This window comes from Sturnira hondurensis, unplaced genomic scaffold, assembly GCF_014824575.4.
Source record: "Sturnira hondurensis isolate 20B ecotype Veracruz unplaced genomic scaffold, ASM1482457v3 Scaffold0008710, whole genome shotgun sequence".
NCBI classification, from domain to species: Eukaryota; Metazoa; Chordata; class Mammalia; order Chiroptera; family Phyllostomidae; genus Sturnira; species Sturnira hondurensis.
The window spans coordinates 1,210,398-1,227,935 of record NW_028081341.1 but is presented as its reverse complement, the minus strand read 5'-3'; the positions used below and the strand labels follow the sequence as shown (position 1 = coordinate 1,227,935).

Genomic DNA, 17,538 nt, shown 5'->3' with positions numbered 1-17,538 from the left:
GCTGAATGAAGGAAGGTTTTCTGTTATTCTATCACTGAGGACACAAACAAAAGGAAGGCTCTGAAATATGCTTTCTGTGTATTTACCTGCACCCGCAAGACAGAAAAATGCGAAGTCTGATCAGCAATGGCATGTGCATAGTCAAATCACGTCTGTGCACAGAATGCAAGAGGTGACAGGTGAGGTCTTTCCCACCCTGTGCCCAGAGTGAGTATTTCGCATACGATTTTGAAGCCAAAGACCATGATTGCCATTGGTTTCCTTTAGCAAAGCAAGATTTCAGCAACTTAGTTAATAGATAAGAAATAAAAATGTCAGGGGGCACAAGTACCTTCATATCAAAGATGGGAAAGAGAAGCTACCCGAGGTGAAAGATGATCCACTTGAAAACAGCGGAGAAAAATTAAGTTGTGATGTGTCTAAAAGCAGGTGAAAATAAAGTAAGACTGTTACCTCTTAAAGATGGGACTGTAATGTTCTGGAGGCCTGGGGCCAATCATACAAGGAAATCAAAGCGATCAGAGAAAGCACTCAGGGGGAAGGGCAAAGTCCCTGTTTGTGGAGCACTAGTGCCGGGCCTGCTTTCCGGATCTAAAAGGCCCACTTCCTCCCCCTGAGATCACCTCCAGCCATTACCTATGGACTCCTACCTACCACCTCCTCTCCTAGGGTTTCCCTAGCCCCCCTATTACATAAAGGCTCTTTTGTATATAGCTGTTTATAGGCCCCTGCCCTGGAGCACAGAAGATCACTCAGCAGATTTTCAGGGCGTTATCTCCGGAGGGGAGGTTCCTAAGCCTTGTTTAGTAAGCCCTTCGGACCTGTGGTTAACCGCTAAGCTGCGAGCAGAGGGAGGGCGGGCACTGGGAGCAGAGGGAAGGTGAAGGAGCTCTTGAAAGGGGAGTACTGGTGGGAGAGGAAAGACCACAGACCTGGTGGGCACAGCACAGAGAGGGGGGCCAGGGGAAGACCTTGTGTCCAGGGAAGCACAGAGGTGGAACAATGAAGCCCAGCAGACAGGAGCTACGGCTCAGAGGGAGGTGAGCAAGCCTGTCACGTGCTAATTAGAACAGAGGATTCCTTGTTATTTTAATATCCACATTACAGGTAATGTTAGCAAATCTGGTGAGAATTTGCTAACATTTTATTGCAATTTTATATACAATTATGCTAACATGAGCGAAATATGACCTTAAGGAAAATATTCATGTGTGAATATTCTGGACTCACAAACCATGGATGAAGAAAAGCTGCCTGTCTTTCAGCTATCTCTAGAACAACAAACATGAAACAGAAAACTATTACAAACTGAAGTGTGGTTTCTCAACACATCTGGAGTCATTCCAAAGATATTAACCAAGAGAAAGTAAAGAAAAATTAGAAATAAAAATAACAATTTAAGACCTAAAGTCCTGTATATTTCTTTGGTTTCTTGGAAAGTTGTATATTAGGACCTTAATGTCAGTTGCAATAAAAAATTGATTTGATATTGAGAATTTTGAGAAATGTCAAAGAATGTCATAAGGATTTATTATTTTAAATGGGGCACATTCATTTGGACTGTTGAGTTCAGATCATATAGAATACAGGAAACTTACATAAAAACACAAAGTAAAGGTACTGGCATAAAAACAGACATAGATCAATGGAACAGAATAAAGATCCAAGAAATGAACTCATACTTTTACAGTCAACATGTGACGAAGAAGGCAAAAACATACAATGGGGTAAAGATAGTCTATTAAAGAAACGGTGTTGGGAAAATTGGACAGATACGTGTAAAAGAGAGGAAGACAGAGAGAGAGAGAGAGAAACTAGACCACCTTGTCATACTATACACAAGAATAAACTCATGCCCTGGCTGGTGTGGCTCAGTGGATTGAGTGCCAGCCTGAGAACCAAAGGGTCACCAGTTTGATTCCCAGTCAGGGCACATACCTGGGTTGCGGGCCAGGCCCCCAGTAGGGGGCGTGCAAGAGGCAATCACACATTGATGTTTCCCTCCCTTCCTTCCTTCTCCTCTCTCTAAACGATAAATAAAATCTTAAAAAAAAAAACACCTCAAAATGCATTGAAGACTTAAAAGTAAAACTTGAAAATCCTAGAAAAAAACAGAGGTAGTAAAATCTCACATATTTCTCATAACGAAATCTTTTCTGATATATCTCCTTGGATAAGGAAAACAAGCAAACAAATAAAAAACAAATAAATGGGACTACATCAAATTAAAGAGTGTTTGCACATCAACAGAATGAAAAGACAACCCGCTGGATGGAAGAAGATATTTTGCTGATACATCTGATAAGGGATTAATATCCAAAATTTATAAGGAATTTATAAAGCTCAACACCAAAAAACCAAACAATTGAACTAAAAATTGGACAAAGAACCTGAATAGACACTTCTCCAAAGAGGCTATATAGATGGTCAATAGACATATAAAAAGATGTGCATGTCACTAATCAGATAAATGCAAATTAAAACCACAATGAAATATCACCTCACACCTGCAAATGGCCATTATCAATAAGTGTTGGTGAGGATGTGGAGAAGTGAGAAATTCATGTACAGCTGATGGGGATGCAGACTGATGCAGCCACTATGGAAAGCAGTATGGAGCTACCTCAAAAAATTAAAAATGACACTGCCTTATAATGCAGCGATTCCACCTCTGGTAATTTATCTGAAGAAACCTGAAACACTAACTCGAAAAAATCTATACATCCCTATGTTTGTTGCAATGCTATCTGCAGTAGCCAGAGGTGTGTCTGACAGCACACCCAAATGTCCATCAGTAGATGAGCGGATAAAAAAGTAGTATTCTATTTAAACAGTGGAACACTACTAGGCCGTAAGAAAGGAAACCTTACCCTTCGCAACAGCACGGATAGACCCGGAGAGCATTATGCTAAGGGAAATAAGCCAGAGAAAGACAAATACCATGTGATCTCACTCATATGTGAAATCTCATGACCAAAATGAACTAACAAGCAAAATAGAGACAGACTCATAGATAGAGGGTAGGCTGACAGCTGTTGGACTGGGATGGGGTGGAGGGGTTGAGCAAAAAAGAAAATATTCATGGACATGGACAAGAGTTTGGTGATTGCAGGGGGGAAGGGAGAAGGGGAGGTGAAGGAGGATATAGGGAAGTAAACGGTGATGGGTGGAGACTTGACTTGTATGGTAACACACAACACAGTGTACAGGTGATGTGCTATAGAATTGTGCACCTAAAACCTGTACAATTTTGTCAACTAGTGTCACCCCAATAAATCCAATAAAAAGGAAAAAATAGATCTATGAGAATATCGAACAAACACAATAATAATTTTTTTCTCTATCTCCAATTTGAATAACCCTACCTTTTTTTTTATAACTTTGAGGTCTTCCTCGAGGGCAGGGACTTATTTTCATGACTAATTCAAATAGTTTTAACTGTTAATATTAAAATGATGTATGGATAACATTTTCTAGACGTACATTTTTTGTTTGTAACACGTTTGCAAACTTTTGTGTTTGAAATGCATTAGTTTCAGTTTATAAATTTTATACATATTCTGTATGCTTTAGAATAAAATAATAGCTTGTATATTATATTCTATAGTATGCAAAAATAAATGTCAACATACAAACAAAAACAAAAAATACAATGGTAAGAAATGATCCACTAGAGAAATGTTAAGAAATAAAATGCACAGATCAGACTGGTATGTTTATTAACTGGGACAAGTATAATTTTGTCGTGTGTTTGATAAATATGGCAGAAGTCAGTGTTAGCAAGCAAATCCCTGGGATATTTCAAACTCTTAAAAATGCAACCACCGTGTTACTGGGATCATTTCCTTTCTCTTTCCACCAGATATTAACTCCAACCTGTGCTGACTTCACTCTCACCAGGAAGTACTCTTGAGCTTAGCCATCTTTAAGAGTCACCTAAGTAGTGAGTGTCTCCAGAAAGCAAAAAGCAAAAAGTAAGACACTTTACATATGTTAATACTAATTAACTGCTCCAAATAAACTTTCATTTTATGGGGGTAGTAAAGAAAACACTTAAGGAAGGTATAAGTGACCGTTTTTGGCCATGTATAATGCGCGCCCACGTTTCTGTGTACATTATGCACAGGATTATCATACCCATTAATGCACCCATTGCATGAAATCATTATACCCATGTATAATGCGCATCCTTATTCTTTCCTCAAAAATCTGGGCAAAAAGTGCACATTATACACAGCCAAATGTGGTAGGGTCTTTGCTGTCTAAGAGCTAACTTCAGGGTAGTATGTTAGTCTACCCTGGGTAGTATGGGTAGTATGTTAGACTACCCAGGGTAGTCTTTGCTGTCTAAGAGCTAACTCAGTATAGTATGTTAATCCGTATGTAGAAATAAATTAATAACAATGAGAAGCTACATTAATATGCTTACTTGATTTTCTATGAATTTTTTTAAAAATACAAATTTCCAGCTCTCTACCTACAAAAAGAAATTAAAAAGCAGGCACCCAGGAAATCAACTGAGCTGGAAACCATCACCTTAACAATAAACAGTAACTAGTAGTGACTGAGTACTTATGTGCCAGGCATTTTTCAAAACGCTTCAAACACATCAATTCTTTCAATTCTCATAACAACTCTGAGGGAGGTACTAGTACTACCCCTATTATAAAATGAAGGAACAGAGACACCAAAAGGTATTCAAGCTACCAAGCAGAGAGCAAGATAGAAATGCAGGTGACCAGGCTCCCAAGCCGCGATCATCCTGTAAGTAGCAGTGTGACAGTACACACCCAGGGACACGGGAGATTTCATTTGAAAAACCACTGTGGCCCTGACTGATGGGGGTCGGTTGGGCATCATCCCACAAAGCAAAAGGTCACTGGTTCGATTCCCGGTCAGGGCACATGGCCAGATTGCGGGTTCAGTTAGGAGTCGGGCATATACAAGAGGAAATCATGTAGATGGTTCTCTCTCACGTTGATGTTTCTCTTCTTCTCTTTTTTCCCTGCATTTCCCACTCTCTAAAAATAAGTAAATATAATCTCTTTTAAAAATCACTATAAAACATAGTATGTTATTAGATCCCACTCCAATCACCATGGTGGATGTGGGTTTGGAATTTATACTATTCTCCTTTACTTAAAGTGTATAAGGAGACATCATTTTAGGTAGCACATGGTTCAGGAGTTTGGGTGAACTTTTTTGTCATACAGAAATAAATACCAGACTAGGGATCCATTGTCAACTTTTTCACAAGCAAGGCTTGATCATTTTGGACACGTTGCTTCTCTAGGGCTCAAGCATAAATGAAGGGTGTGGAATTGAATGATCTATTGCACATCTAAATATGTCCTGAAGTCAGACCATTAATAAATCAACCAACAAGAAGCTTCCCCCTGACACCCACCCCCGCCCCTCCGCCCAGACCTCGAAGGCAGCGGCAGCAGTTCTCTGAGGAACTCACCCCACAAGTGCAGACATTTCTGAAACAGTGGCAAACTGAATGATGGACGCTGTTCTGCCCATTAACAGCGTGGGCTGTAAAGTCAGATCTGGCTTCGATTTCAAACTGAGCTAACTGCTTGGCCACCGGCAAGTTTCTAGCCTTTTTAAGTATTAAGGTTTTCTTTACAGTGGGAATGAATAGTAATAATGCTTGCTTCATTAGAAGCAGGGATTAGATTTTAAAAAAATGGGGGTGAAGCATTAGAATGGCCAGCCTAGCTTTGTGTGATCCTTTCAATAAACAGTGTCTGGTGTGATAATTCACTGTCATTCTATAAGCCTGCCACTCCCACTAGGATAAACTCCTGTAGTATTGGGAAGGTATCTTCTAACCTTTGCCCTCTCACACTTACTCCACATAGGAAGAATTCAAAATCTGTTATGTAAATAACTGACACCGAAATGTATCTACTAGGTTTGGCAATCAGAACACCATCGGTCACCTAGGCCTGACCTGACTTAGTGAAGGCTTTGTGGGAAGGGGCAATGGGAAGTATCTGACTACGGAGGTGACATTTAGGAGTAAAGACAGAAGTGACTACTGTTTTTGAGGAACTTCTGAGGCCGTCTGGAACAGGAGAAGATTAGTGAACTGTGATGTGCGGTCAAGGAAAAGAAGTTTTTTTCTAAAATAAGAAGCGTAGAGCATGTCTGAAGCCACAAGCACCCTATGTTATCCTTACATCCTTTGAATGCCATCCATACATCATTTTAACTCTGTTGCTGAGAATCATGTATATGGGAGCTCTGACTCTCTTACATGTGGGGCTTCGGTGCATACATAGGTATTAAATTGGGTTTTGTCTTGTTAATATGTCTCAGGTGGATATACCTGTGAGACCAGCCTAAAGAGCCTTGAGGACAGAGGCAAGTTCCCTCCTCCCTGATAATGGCAAGGCATTTCTTGGTCAATGTGGAGAAGAAACCAGAATTCTGGTGCAAGCAGGAGACTCAAGGGCAGAGGAGTCGGTAACAAGGTAGACGGGGAAATGATCAGCAGAAGCCTGTGGGGCCCCAAGATAACAATCAGAAAACCATGTTTTTCACACTACATAGCACATGTGACCTTGTTAGTGTTGGTAGTTAGCTAGTTATTAACAAAGGAAAAAAGCAAAGGGAATCAGACATCTTTAAGCCTCATAAACTAGGGAGCTGAATCAGATATCAAGCCCAATCTACTAGGGAGCTGAACTGGACATTAAGCCTGCTTCACTAGGAAGTTGAAGCATTCACAGGCTCCCCAGGAGGCCGCCACAGTCTCCACCCTCAGGACTTAATCCCCAAAGCAGACAGGAAAAATCTCCCCAGGACTGCTGGCCAGTACTGGGGTTACTGGGGGTGGGGTGGAATTTCTTTACTGGGCACATACACAGTAGAAATTAAGATGGTGTGGGGGAAGTCCTTCTACCTTGAGGCAGGGCAGTAGGAGCCAAAATGGTGACATAAAGGGGAAGGGCCGGGCCTGGGAAAAGGATCCAACTGGATGAGGCCCTGGAACCCTTGGTCCAGGAGAGAGACTGGTTGAGGGGAGGGCCCAACCCAAGTGGGAAGGAGGGGCGGGGGCGGGGGCGGCCAGGAAGTGGATTGGGTACTTTGAAAGAGCTCACTAGTTCTGGGAAACAAGAGAATATATTGAGGATGATCAGGAATCTCGGGGCAGTCGCTGCTACAGCCTGCACACCCTCTACATGCCTGAGGTTATATCACTTCCCTTCATTCCAGTAAATCTTACCACTATGCTTAAACTTCCACTATGCATGTGCCCTTTGAAATTATTTCTCGTGACACCACAAGAACCCATTTTCACGGGCAGCAATCTGACCCCTTCCCTGTTCTGCTGACTCCTGCCTCCAGATTGAAGCTTGCTGACAGTATTGTAATATCTGCCTCAGATCTCCCAAAGGACTTATTTCAACACCTTGTCCATATGTACACATTGTGCATTTATTTACCTGCAAACTTCACCCACAGAGATTGAGGTACTCCATAAGAAATATTTAATATGTAATTTGTAAATCAGGGCCAGGGAAAATATAAATTATAATTAAAAGCCAGACAAGAGGAGTTAAGAATCTGAACATGCAGACAGATTTCAAGTATTGGTTGTATGGGATAGGGGTCCACCCCTTTCCTACTCCCCTCACTCATCTCAGGAAAGCATTAAAATTTCAATTCTGATCAAAATTAAGTCTCAGCCTTTTTTTTTCAGTCTGTGTAGCATATTATCTTCCCCATGTTCTCTAATACACAGATGCTGTTATTTTCAAAATTCTCAGGCAAAACAAATGCAAATAGGGTACTATGCATTATGGGTAAAACAGATCCGTTGCCATGGGGAATATTTTCACCACCTTCAAAGGATAATCCACATCGTTCCATTTTAAGAAAGCTGCCTTTTCTTCCTTGCCCATAAAAAGCTCAGGCTCTTTTCCTTCAATCAGCACGAGACGGGAACAGTGAGTGACTGAGTACTTGGTGCAAAAGAAGAAAAAAAATCAGGTGAAGATGAGAACACAGAAAACAGAAATAAGAGCAAAATGAGTAAATAATGTTATCTCTTTATGGAAAATCCCAAAGTTAATAAAGGAAGGGTTAATTACAATAAGAAAACCACCCCTGTTATAAGCATGTCTGACTTGATTGTCTCAATCTTGGCATTAACTCCTTTCTCTTCTTTTTGCATTAATTATTTTCTAATATCCCAAAGTAAATTTAAATTTCCCTAGCAACCATCACCACAGGCCATTCCATCTGTATTTTTCCCATAAATTAATTTATTCACCCAAAGGCAAGTTAAAAATGGGATTTCTGTGCATATATTTTTTCTGCTTTATACCTAAAATGTAAATGCATATAACTAATCCATAAGGACAGCTGATATAATTTTGTGTATAAGTTACAAATGCTCTGATAATTACAAGAAACTAAGTAAGAAACAAGAGATTTTATTTAGCTCACTGCCAACAGGAACCACATGTAATCCAAATAATCGCTTTTGAGTTACCATTTCAGCAGAGCATCTCTGAAGGCATGTCCCGTTTGACAAAGCTATTCTGACAGCACACCACACCCACGCTTTTTTAGTTAGTTGGATGTTCTGATACCCGTTATGCTGGAAGGCACCTGGAGCTAACACTCCAAGTTCTAGACACATGCTGACCAACAGAGGAGGTGCTAGCCATATTCGGCTACTGAGCACTTGAAATGCGGCCAGTGCACATTGAGATGCGCTATAGGTCAAATATTGACCAGAACTCTAAGACTTAGTATAAAAATTAATCTCATTAATGTTCACTTTGATCACCCACGGGAATACTTTGTTCATTTGGGGTTAAACAAAATTTCTTGAAAATCTAGAATGTCTCCCACTTCTGGTCTCAATATTCCTACCAGGTGTACCTGTTGGGGGTGAGGAGGAGCCTGAGAACTCCAATTCCACCTGAACCCCACCACTCACATAACATCTGTGGAGCTGCTTACGGCAGGACAGAAAAAATATTAATAAAAAAGACTAATATGAAGTGTTATTCCTACTTCAAGGTTATCAGGAGAGTGGATTCACTTGACAAATGAGATGCGTGTGAAACTGTCTTAAAAAAAATAAGATCGCTTTTCTAGCCCAGAGTTACCAGTTCATTCCAGAACTCTCGGATTTCACACTGTACTACCAAGTAGGTTAACAAGTCTTCTCAATTCTTGCTGTAGAACCACCCCAAACAAAACACTCGAAAGTTTTTGTCTGGTCTATGAGAGAAAACACCCAGGGGAACTGTCTGCTATTCAGGAGTTCAAAGCGCTCTTCACTGGGAATCAGAGAGACTAAGTAGGGTCAGGTAGAGCTGCTGTAATGACTTAACAAAGACGTGGCTGAACACTTTTGGTTCACGGTACCTGAACGTTCCTTGAGATTCCTTGAGAGCACTCCACCCTTCCTTTGGACAAAGCTATAAAACTCACAGAGAACGTACCTCTACCCGTCGTTTTCAAACTTTTTCATCTCATGGCACACATAAACTAATTACTAAAATTCTGCAGCACATCAAAAAATATATTTTTTGCTAATGTGACTAAAAAAAAAAGATATAACTCTTTTACACCAGATGGCTACTGTTGTGTTGGCTTTTTTTTTTAAATTTGAAAATCTAAGTTAAAAGAGGTCAGTGGCCCTGACTAAATAAATAGGTGCTGCACGTTTTAGAAATTCTTGTAGCACAGTTGAAAATTTCTGATCTACCTTATGGGAAGGTGAAAAAGTAACAATTAGTTATATTGTTTCTTCACTAAATCTATATACACTTTCAGCTCTTGGAAGTAAATGACAATAGTCATTCCCATTCCAACTGGTGCCGTATCAAAAGAATGAGAATAATTTAACAGTTTCCAAAGAAAGTTGCACTGCCTCAGTAGGTACAAACGCAGGTTCATTGGACTGTTAATTCTTTTTCTCAGCAGCTATCAAGGGGCAAACTAAGCCATGGAACTGCTCTCACACCCACCCTAAAAATAGATTTACTATCTCCTTCCATTTGTCCACAGGTCACGATAGTCTTTTCTTCCAAGAGCAGCCTAACCATTGAAATGCAGAGCAAATACTGCTGAGTCAAGTTAAGGACTTTAAGGCTTAAACTCTAACTACCCTATTTTCAGACCATAAGTCGCACCTTGGTTTTAGAGGAGGGAAGTAGGAAAAAAATTTTTGAAGCAAAAAGTGTGGTAAAATATTTAATAACATAAATGACATAATATTTCACCAATGCAAATGTAAACAACACTCAACAGCAGCATTAATAACCATTATTTCTCCCAAATTTGGGGGGCAGGGGAAGGAAGTGTGTCTCTAGTCCAAAAATACGGTAGCTAACTATCAGAAACCAGAATGGGTGAGTCAAGGAGGTGAGGGACGAAAGGCCTCAGAAAAGGCCAGTGGGAGACCACAAAAGAGATAACATATCTCGTGAAGTCACACTTGGCCCCTGAATGTAGAAATATTTTCAACTTCCCGATTTATTTTACATGGAGATAGGAATGGATTTAACAAATTGTACAAATTACAAAGAAATACCACTCATTGAGCCCCAAGAGAAAAAAAAGCAAAGCAGGAATTCTGCATCGGCTTCCTGTACGGAACACTTCACCGCGGCAAGGTGGCGCCTCCAGGCCCGACCCCCACACGCCACCATTTGTACTGTCAGCCCCACTGAGGAAACCCAGCAGAAAATAAGGCAGGGAACTGGAGCTAGAAAGTTTACTGCTTTTCACCTCCACCTAGCACCACACTCATCAACAGAAACCAAACCCAATTCCAGCACCAATCTAACAATGATTCCAGAATACTAGATTTGTTTTCTTAAATAATACAAGATAGGTGAAAGACAGTAAAATAGAGCTATAGCTCATTTAAGTTAGATAAATTTTAGTTACTTGCTGGGTTACTTTAATAACTATTGTAAAGTTCACGTCCACTGCTTGCTGGCCACCAAACGAACCAAATCAAAAACTCAGTTTCAATTCTCGCCTTTATTTAATTACACCCAATAATGATCTGTGCGTGATAGAGGAAAGTTGGAAACACAGGCGGGGTGGGGACTACAGGCTGCAAACAAGAGATTAAAATGAAACTGGAGTGGTATAAATTCTCTCCACTACTGAACGGAGGACACGTGACAAAGCTGACTGTGCAGGACACTGGGGCCAGCCCTGCTCACCTCTTCCACCACCTACCTATTCTTGATCTTCAAATGCTCTTTCCCCGCTAGGTGTTTTTTCTCAAGCCCACAAACCCGAACCGTCTAGTTCACCTTTCCCCACTTACTCATTACCATGCACTGTGCCATATACCGGGAATGCAGTGAACAATAAACAGACAACCCCCGACCTCACAAAATGTGCAGCCTTGGTGAAGGAAAACAATCCCAATAAAGGCATACTCGATACGTGCTACCACACACTCCAGTATCAGGAAGTGCTCTTGCAGTAGGACGCCGATAGGGAGCTATTTTAACCACCCGAAGAGATGCTGGTATAACCTTGAAGGGTGGCTGCAGAGATATAAACGACTTCAATACTGACTGACTACAAACAGGTGGAAGGCTAGGAAGAGACAAGAAAGACGACCGCCTGGGCATTTTGGTGGATGAAATGCCATTTAATGTGAGAGGCAACAGTGGTATGCAGACAGGTTTAACTAGAGGCGCCTGTTCCAAGTCTAAACAGAGGTGGCCAAAATGGGTGGTTGGAAACTACGGGCGAAGCTTGGAGAACAGTCTAGAGACAGACTGCAGGCTGTAAGGACTTCAGTGGCAGCTGAAATCATACAGTGAGAAACTCCAACGTTTGGGTAAATGGAGGAAACTGGGACCACAGAGGGAAAGGAAGAACAAGGTTCCTGGCCTGGGTGGCTGGCAGCTAAATGAGTCCCTACCTGCTGACTTCTACATTCTCCCCTGTGCCTGCGTCTGCCCTTGGAGTTATGGCCACATGAGCAAAGCATCATTGTCAAGACAACTGCAAGTGCACAGACAGTGCATTTCTCACTCTCCACTTACCAGATGCCCCCTCCTAAATCTATTACAACCCAGCTTCACTCTCACTGCCGCCAAAACTGTCCTCCCTATGGAATTAATGGATGTCCCGATTTTTCTTAACAATCTCCTAGCAGGAAGACCCACTGGCCTCATTTCCGTGTGAGTTGTCTGAGATCCCCTTGCCCTCCAGTTCTCTGTTGCTCACCTTCTGTTTACTTGCTAGATGTGCCTGTTGTTTCCTCTTGTCTTTTAGTCCTTCTGGCTTGTCCTGGCCAACCTTCCATAGATGCTATCTATCACCAGTGACTCTCAATTCTCTATCACAGATCCTTGCCTTTCTCCTGGATCCAGTCCTTTGTGTAAATCTCCTTTACTGGATATTGCCACCTTCATTCCCCTCAGGCACCTCAAATACAACCTGTTTAAACTTAAGCTTACTGTCACCTCTCTAAAACTTGTTCCTCTTTGCTTTATCCCCTGTAGGGTGGTGACATCACCATCCATTCAAGCCCAACATCCTATGGCTTCTCTCCAACTTTTTCTAGCCACTCAGTCAACCAGTCCTATCAGGTTCTACTGCATCTCCCCCAAAACAACTTTCCAGATCAAAGAGGAAGCCCAACACCACTCTGCTGTGCGTTTCAACAGAAACTGTTCATGTCCAGGTCATCCCAGATGGAGACCTGCATTGGATCCATCAGTTCTGCCTGCCTCCGGAACTGCTCTGGAGTTCTGCGTCATTCAAGACAATGGTATCAGGGTGTAACCTCACTTCTTGGTGGCACTGTGGGGGAGGGGGAGAGGCACTTTAACCTGATGGATGTCTATCATTTCTCATCCCCTTATAAGCTCTTGGAACAGCCTCTACATCTCTGCCCAACCGAGAGTGTGGTCAGCAGTGATATATAAGGAACTGGTTAAAATGTCAGATCTCAGGCCCCGCCCCACATTTCCTTCTAGGGATGACTCCAGTGCACGTCAAAAGTTTGCGAAGTGCTGGAGAGATGCTTTACACTTGTCTGCACTGAACTTCTTGACTCCCAAGGGACATCACATCCTTCCAGACCTTGGTGATTTTCAAGAGCTGCACCTTCTGCTGGGGTCATCAAACCTGCAGCTAGAGGTCCTAGACTAATGTAAGAGCCCCTGGGGCAAGCACAGTAAACAGGAGGCCGTAAATATGTAAAGGATTGGATCACTTAATATATTAATTAACGGATGAGCCCGAGGTATTGCAGTGTACTCAGCTAGAAGTTGCACGTTAAGCAGTCGGAAATAAAGGCCCATGACTCAAAGGAAAGATGGGCTGAGCTGCAATCTTTTTAAGTCACTAGCAATGATTTGGAGCGTAGAGTAATGAACAGGCAAGGTCACCAAGTTTTAAGACAGAGACTGAGAAGAGGACTATGAGCCAAATCATGGGGAAGGCTGACACTGCAGGGTCCTAATGTAGAAGGCAGTGTAACACAGGTTAACAGGGTGGGGAAGAGCCACAGTAGGTGTTAAGGAGCTCCTAAAAACAAATGGATCTGGCCCACGGCATCATCACTCCTGGCAACCCAAGCAGAGGCGGGAGGGTGTGGAACAGAACAATGAGGCCAGAGATAAAGGGACTGCTTAACTTCTCCAGACTAACAACCAAAGGAGGCAGGTCTAGTGAAATGACCCCTACAAAAACCGAGAGAGAGAGATGGAACGGACAAGAGCTGCATCGTACATATGGGCCTCCTGGCAAAGTGGCCGAAAACTTTCAGTCGGCAACACTTGCTGAACACTTAGCTATCTGCTTCGTGCCATGAGCCAACACTGCCTGGGACTGTAACAGGAAACAACACAGGTAAGCCCCCTGCCCTCTGACCTAGTGCAATGAGATACGTGGAGTGATTGATGGAGACCCCACAACCGATGGGTTAAGGAGCCAACAGAAAGTGGCTGGCCTCGGAGGAGAGGCAACTTTGGCTCTGGTGGTTGGTATAATGGCAGGAACGTACATATCAAGAGAGAGGTATATGGAAGGATCAAGTTCACATCTAATAATCTTCAATGTACATACACGAATGAAAAGACTTCAGCAAAACAGAAAGATTCACATCTCACGTTGCTCCTCAACAAGTCTGAGACAGCAGGACCCTCATTCTTGACACATAATGCAACTGAGGCACACGGAGAAGACAGGGGACCGCTGCCATCAGCGGGCATCACAAGTGGCCAGTACATTTTTAGCTCCACTCATGTCGACAGTGTGAAAAAATAGCAACACCCCAAACTCTAACAGGATCCCAGCTGCTGCCGCTGCCACCGCCAGAACATGAGCCACATCAGGCGACAGCACCAGTCTAAGCCCTGGATCCTCCAGGTTTCAACAAAGATAAAGGATTTAAAAGGCTAGTAATAAAAACTTTTGTACGTGGCACACAGCCATGCCAAATAAATGACTCATACCCCATAACAGAAATTTAGGACGTGGATTAGAGGTAATCAAAGCGTACAGACAGTAGCTGCTTTAGAGGCAGGCGAGCATAGTCACAAGAGCAAGGATTAAGGAGGGCATCTGTGATCTTGGCAAGTTATAGAACCACTCTGTGCCTCAGTTTCCCCTCTCTACAATGGGGATCATCATAACACACACCCTCTAGGATTGCTAGGTAGATTGAGTATATGTGCCCCCCGCCCCGGAACAATGCCTGGTATTCAACAACTGCTCAATCAAGGCTTTACTTTCACCACCATTGCTAATGTTCTACTACCACTTCTACTACCTTCACTAGCACTGCAGTATGACTTGCTACTAGGCTGGCAATTAAAGGGCATCAGGAGGAGTTCCACCAGCAACAAGAGTTTGCCAGAACCTCCTTACAACCTACACAGAGACAGCTCTACCCCTCATAACCCCGCGATTTTTAAACTATGTAAGCCCCCTCCTTGTTTTGCCAATTGTAGGGTCATGCCAACACTCACTGGAGTTCACAGCAACAGATTCTAAAGGGACAAGGAGTGGCAGGAAAAAACCAGTCAGGACCATGCCTCAATCGCATAGCTTTTGAGCCATCTACTAAGCTGGAAAGTTAAACACAGTTGTCTTGTTCAGCTAAAGACAATAGACCTGCAATGAGAATGTACACTGTCTCCCGCTGCACACTTGAGGAGCACCATAACTGTAAGAATGAAGATGTCCTTGGTTGAGACTGTGCCTACCAAAGTGAGGCATCCAGAAAAAAACCAGACCGCTATCCCGATATTCCTAGGAAAAAATCCCTCTTCGTGGTTTTTGTTCTTCCACTTCTGCGGTTCAGATGCAAGACTAAAAGACTTCTTTCCACAGAGGACACAAACTTCGTGGTCTCCGTTTCAACTTCGGGTTAGTCCTTGACAAAACAGAAACGGGAACGTGCGGGGTAAACTGGCTGCTGACCCTTCATCTTCTCCAGAAGACTGATTTGCAAATTTCAGCCAAGTCCCAATGACATGTATCCAAAAGGTGAAGGTAGTGCCATAGACTCAGACTGATGATTAGACTTGGTAATAGAACGTCGGTCCCATGAGCCAGGCTCGCAGCTGTGGCACCAACAATGGCATTGCCATTTCAACAGGACGTACAGAGCCATCCCAACAGAAAGGGCTGCCCGACCCTGCTTTGGAGCGCTTAAAAAAAAAAACAAACTATCCTTCCAGAGGCTACTGTGTGCCTCCTAGGGTCCCACTTAGGGGTATTTTTTTATATATACAATGAGACAAATTCTTTTTTTTTACAAACAACATCAGTTGTGTAAAAACTGACAAGGAAATGGATCCGATTTTTTAAAATACGAAATGATTATGTTTCCTAATGTTCCACAGATTTTTCTAAATGCCTCCTTTTCCCTTCTAATAAAGGCACAACAGAAAAATGTACTATTTAGCTATTCCTTTAGAAATTACCCTATACTGGTCACCCCGTGCTATCTCCAAAATGAACGACCTCATCGGGGTTACCGACTCCCCCCTCGCACTTTGCCCCGGGACTGCGCCAATCGAGACCGCAGTTTTGCAGGGACCTGCTTAGGACAACGTCTGCTTCTGAGTCACCGCCCGGTCAGAGGCTCGCCTCCCCGTCCAGACCGAGAACGTTCGGGCGCCGTTCCCTCCGCGCCTCTTTCCTAGAGGGAGCTTGGACGGCCTCGGGCTTAGTGACCATTTAATCATGGCGTTTGTAATTCAGTCTCCTCGCTTGGACGGCTCCGCACCTGAAAACTCGCCGCTCAAGGCTTTGGCAATCGGGTAACCCTGCACGGGCTCCACGCGGCTGCTAACAGGGGCAGGGCAGGAGCGAAGGAAGCAAAGCCCGAACTGGCGGCGAAGAATGGAGCGGCAGCAACCGCAGGCGCAGACCCCGCACGCCGCGCCCACCCACCGCGCGCCTCATCCCAGGGCTCAGCCCCGCGCTCCGCCGACCTTCCCCACCCGAAACCCCTCACGCCCCCGCGTGGCTTCCTCCACCTTCCGAGCCCCTCCACCTTCTCGGCTCTCGCACCCAGCCGGGCAAAATCACCCTGCAAATCCGCCCGCCCGGCCACCACTGCCGCAGCGACCCCAAATCGCGCCCGCCCCCTCCCCCACGCCGCATTGTTCCCGGGTAGCTGCAGGCAGCCAGCGCCCGGGGGGTGGCCGGGCAGTGGGGACACCAGGGACCGCATCGCCTCCACTCACCGGCGGCCCCGCACAGGAGCAGGAAGCGCAGCAGAAGCGCCATGGTGGCGGCGCGGCCGTGGGCGGCGACTGCAGGTGGGGGGCTCTCGCCCGGAGTCCGAGTCTCCCGGCGCCTGGCGCGCTCCGGACTGGCTGGCAGCTGCCGCACCTCTGCACCGCAGCCTCTCTCCGCCCCGCTCCGCAGGTGAAATCGTCACTTCCGGCAGCGGCGGAGTCCCGCCGCACCCGAGGGCTCGGTCAGGCGCGTGGGGTTGACATGGCAACCGGGCGCCGGGCTCCGCGCGGGCTGAACCCGACCCTCCCAATCGGGAACTCCCGGGCGCACCGCGCCGGGTGGAGAGGAGCGCGGGCAGCCCGTTGTGCAAGCCTGAGCTGCGGTGCCCGCCTCCATACATTCGGCTAAACGGGGACTCGTGTCCCAGGGCCCGGCCAGCCCCTCTCCCCAGACAACTAACTGTGAGCCCTTGCTTCTGGGGGCGACACCGGACCGGAGTCGCCGGCCTGCCTGGGCACCCGCTGGGCTGATTTCTCATCCGGCCCCGCCTGCGCTCACCCTCCCTTGGGAGCGGGTTGAGCGCAGAGAGAAACGCGTCCCTTTTCTCTGGCGGTTTGCTGCAGGGACCAGAGCTACCGCCCGGGACCCTGGGGAGTGAATTGGCGGCCCCGGCATTTGCTTCCAGCTCTTTGAGGCAGGGGCGCTGATAGAGAAGCCTCGGAAAGGCTTTTCTCCATTTCCAGGGATGATCGAACCTCTCAACTTCAGCTACGGATTTGGGGGAAGTACCCGGACTGGCTTTCCCCGACTTGTGTTTAAAGGTTCTTC

General features: G+C 44.7%; 1 protein-coding gene across 2 annotated transcripts in view; it reads right to left on the bottom strand.

Annotated features, from left to right (window-relative positions):
* Positions 1-16,894, bottom strand: part of CXADR (CXADR cell adhesion molecule) — a 54,222-nt gene extending 37,328 nt beyond the window's left edge. Inside the window, exon 1 of one of the 2 annotated variants that reach the window (XM_037055556.1) lies at positions 16,716-16,894. In XM_037055556.1, the coding sequence (XP_036911451.1) occupies positions 16,716-16,758 (43 nt within the window). In that variant the 5' untranslated portion in view covers positions 16,759-16,894. The remainder of the gene's footprint in view (positions 1-16,715) is intronic. The other variant, XM_037055555.1, reaches the window with a different exon arrangement.
* Positions 16,895-17,538: the final 644 nt, after the last annotated feature.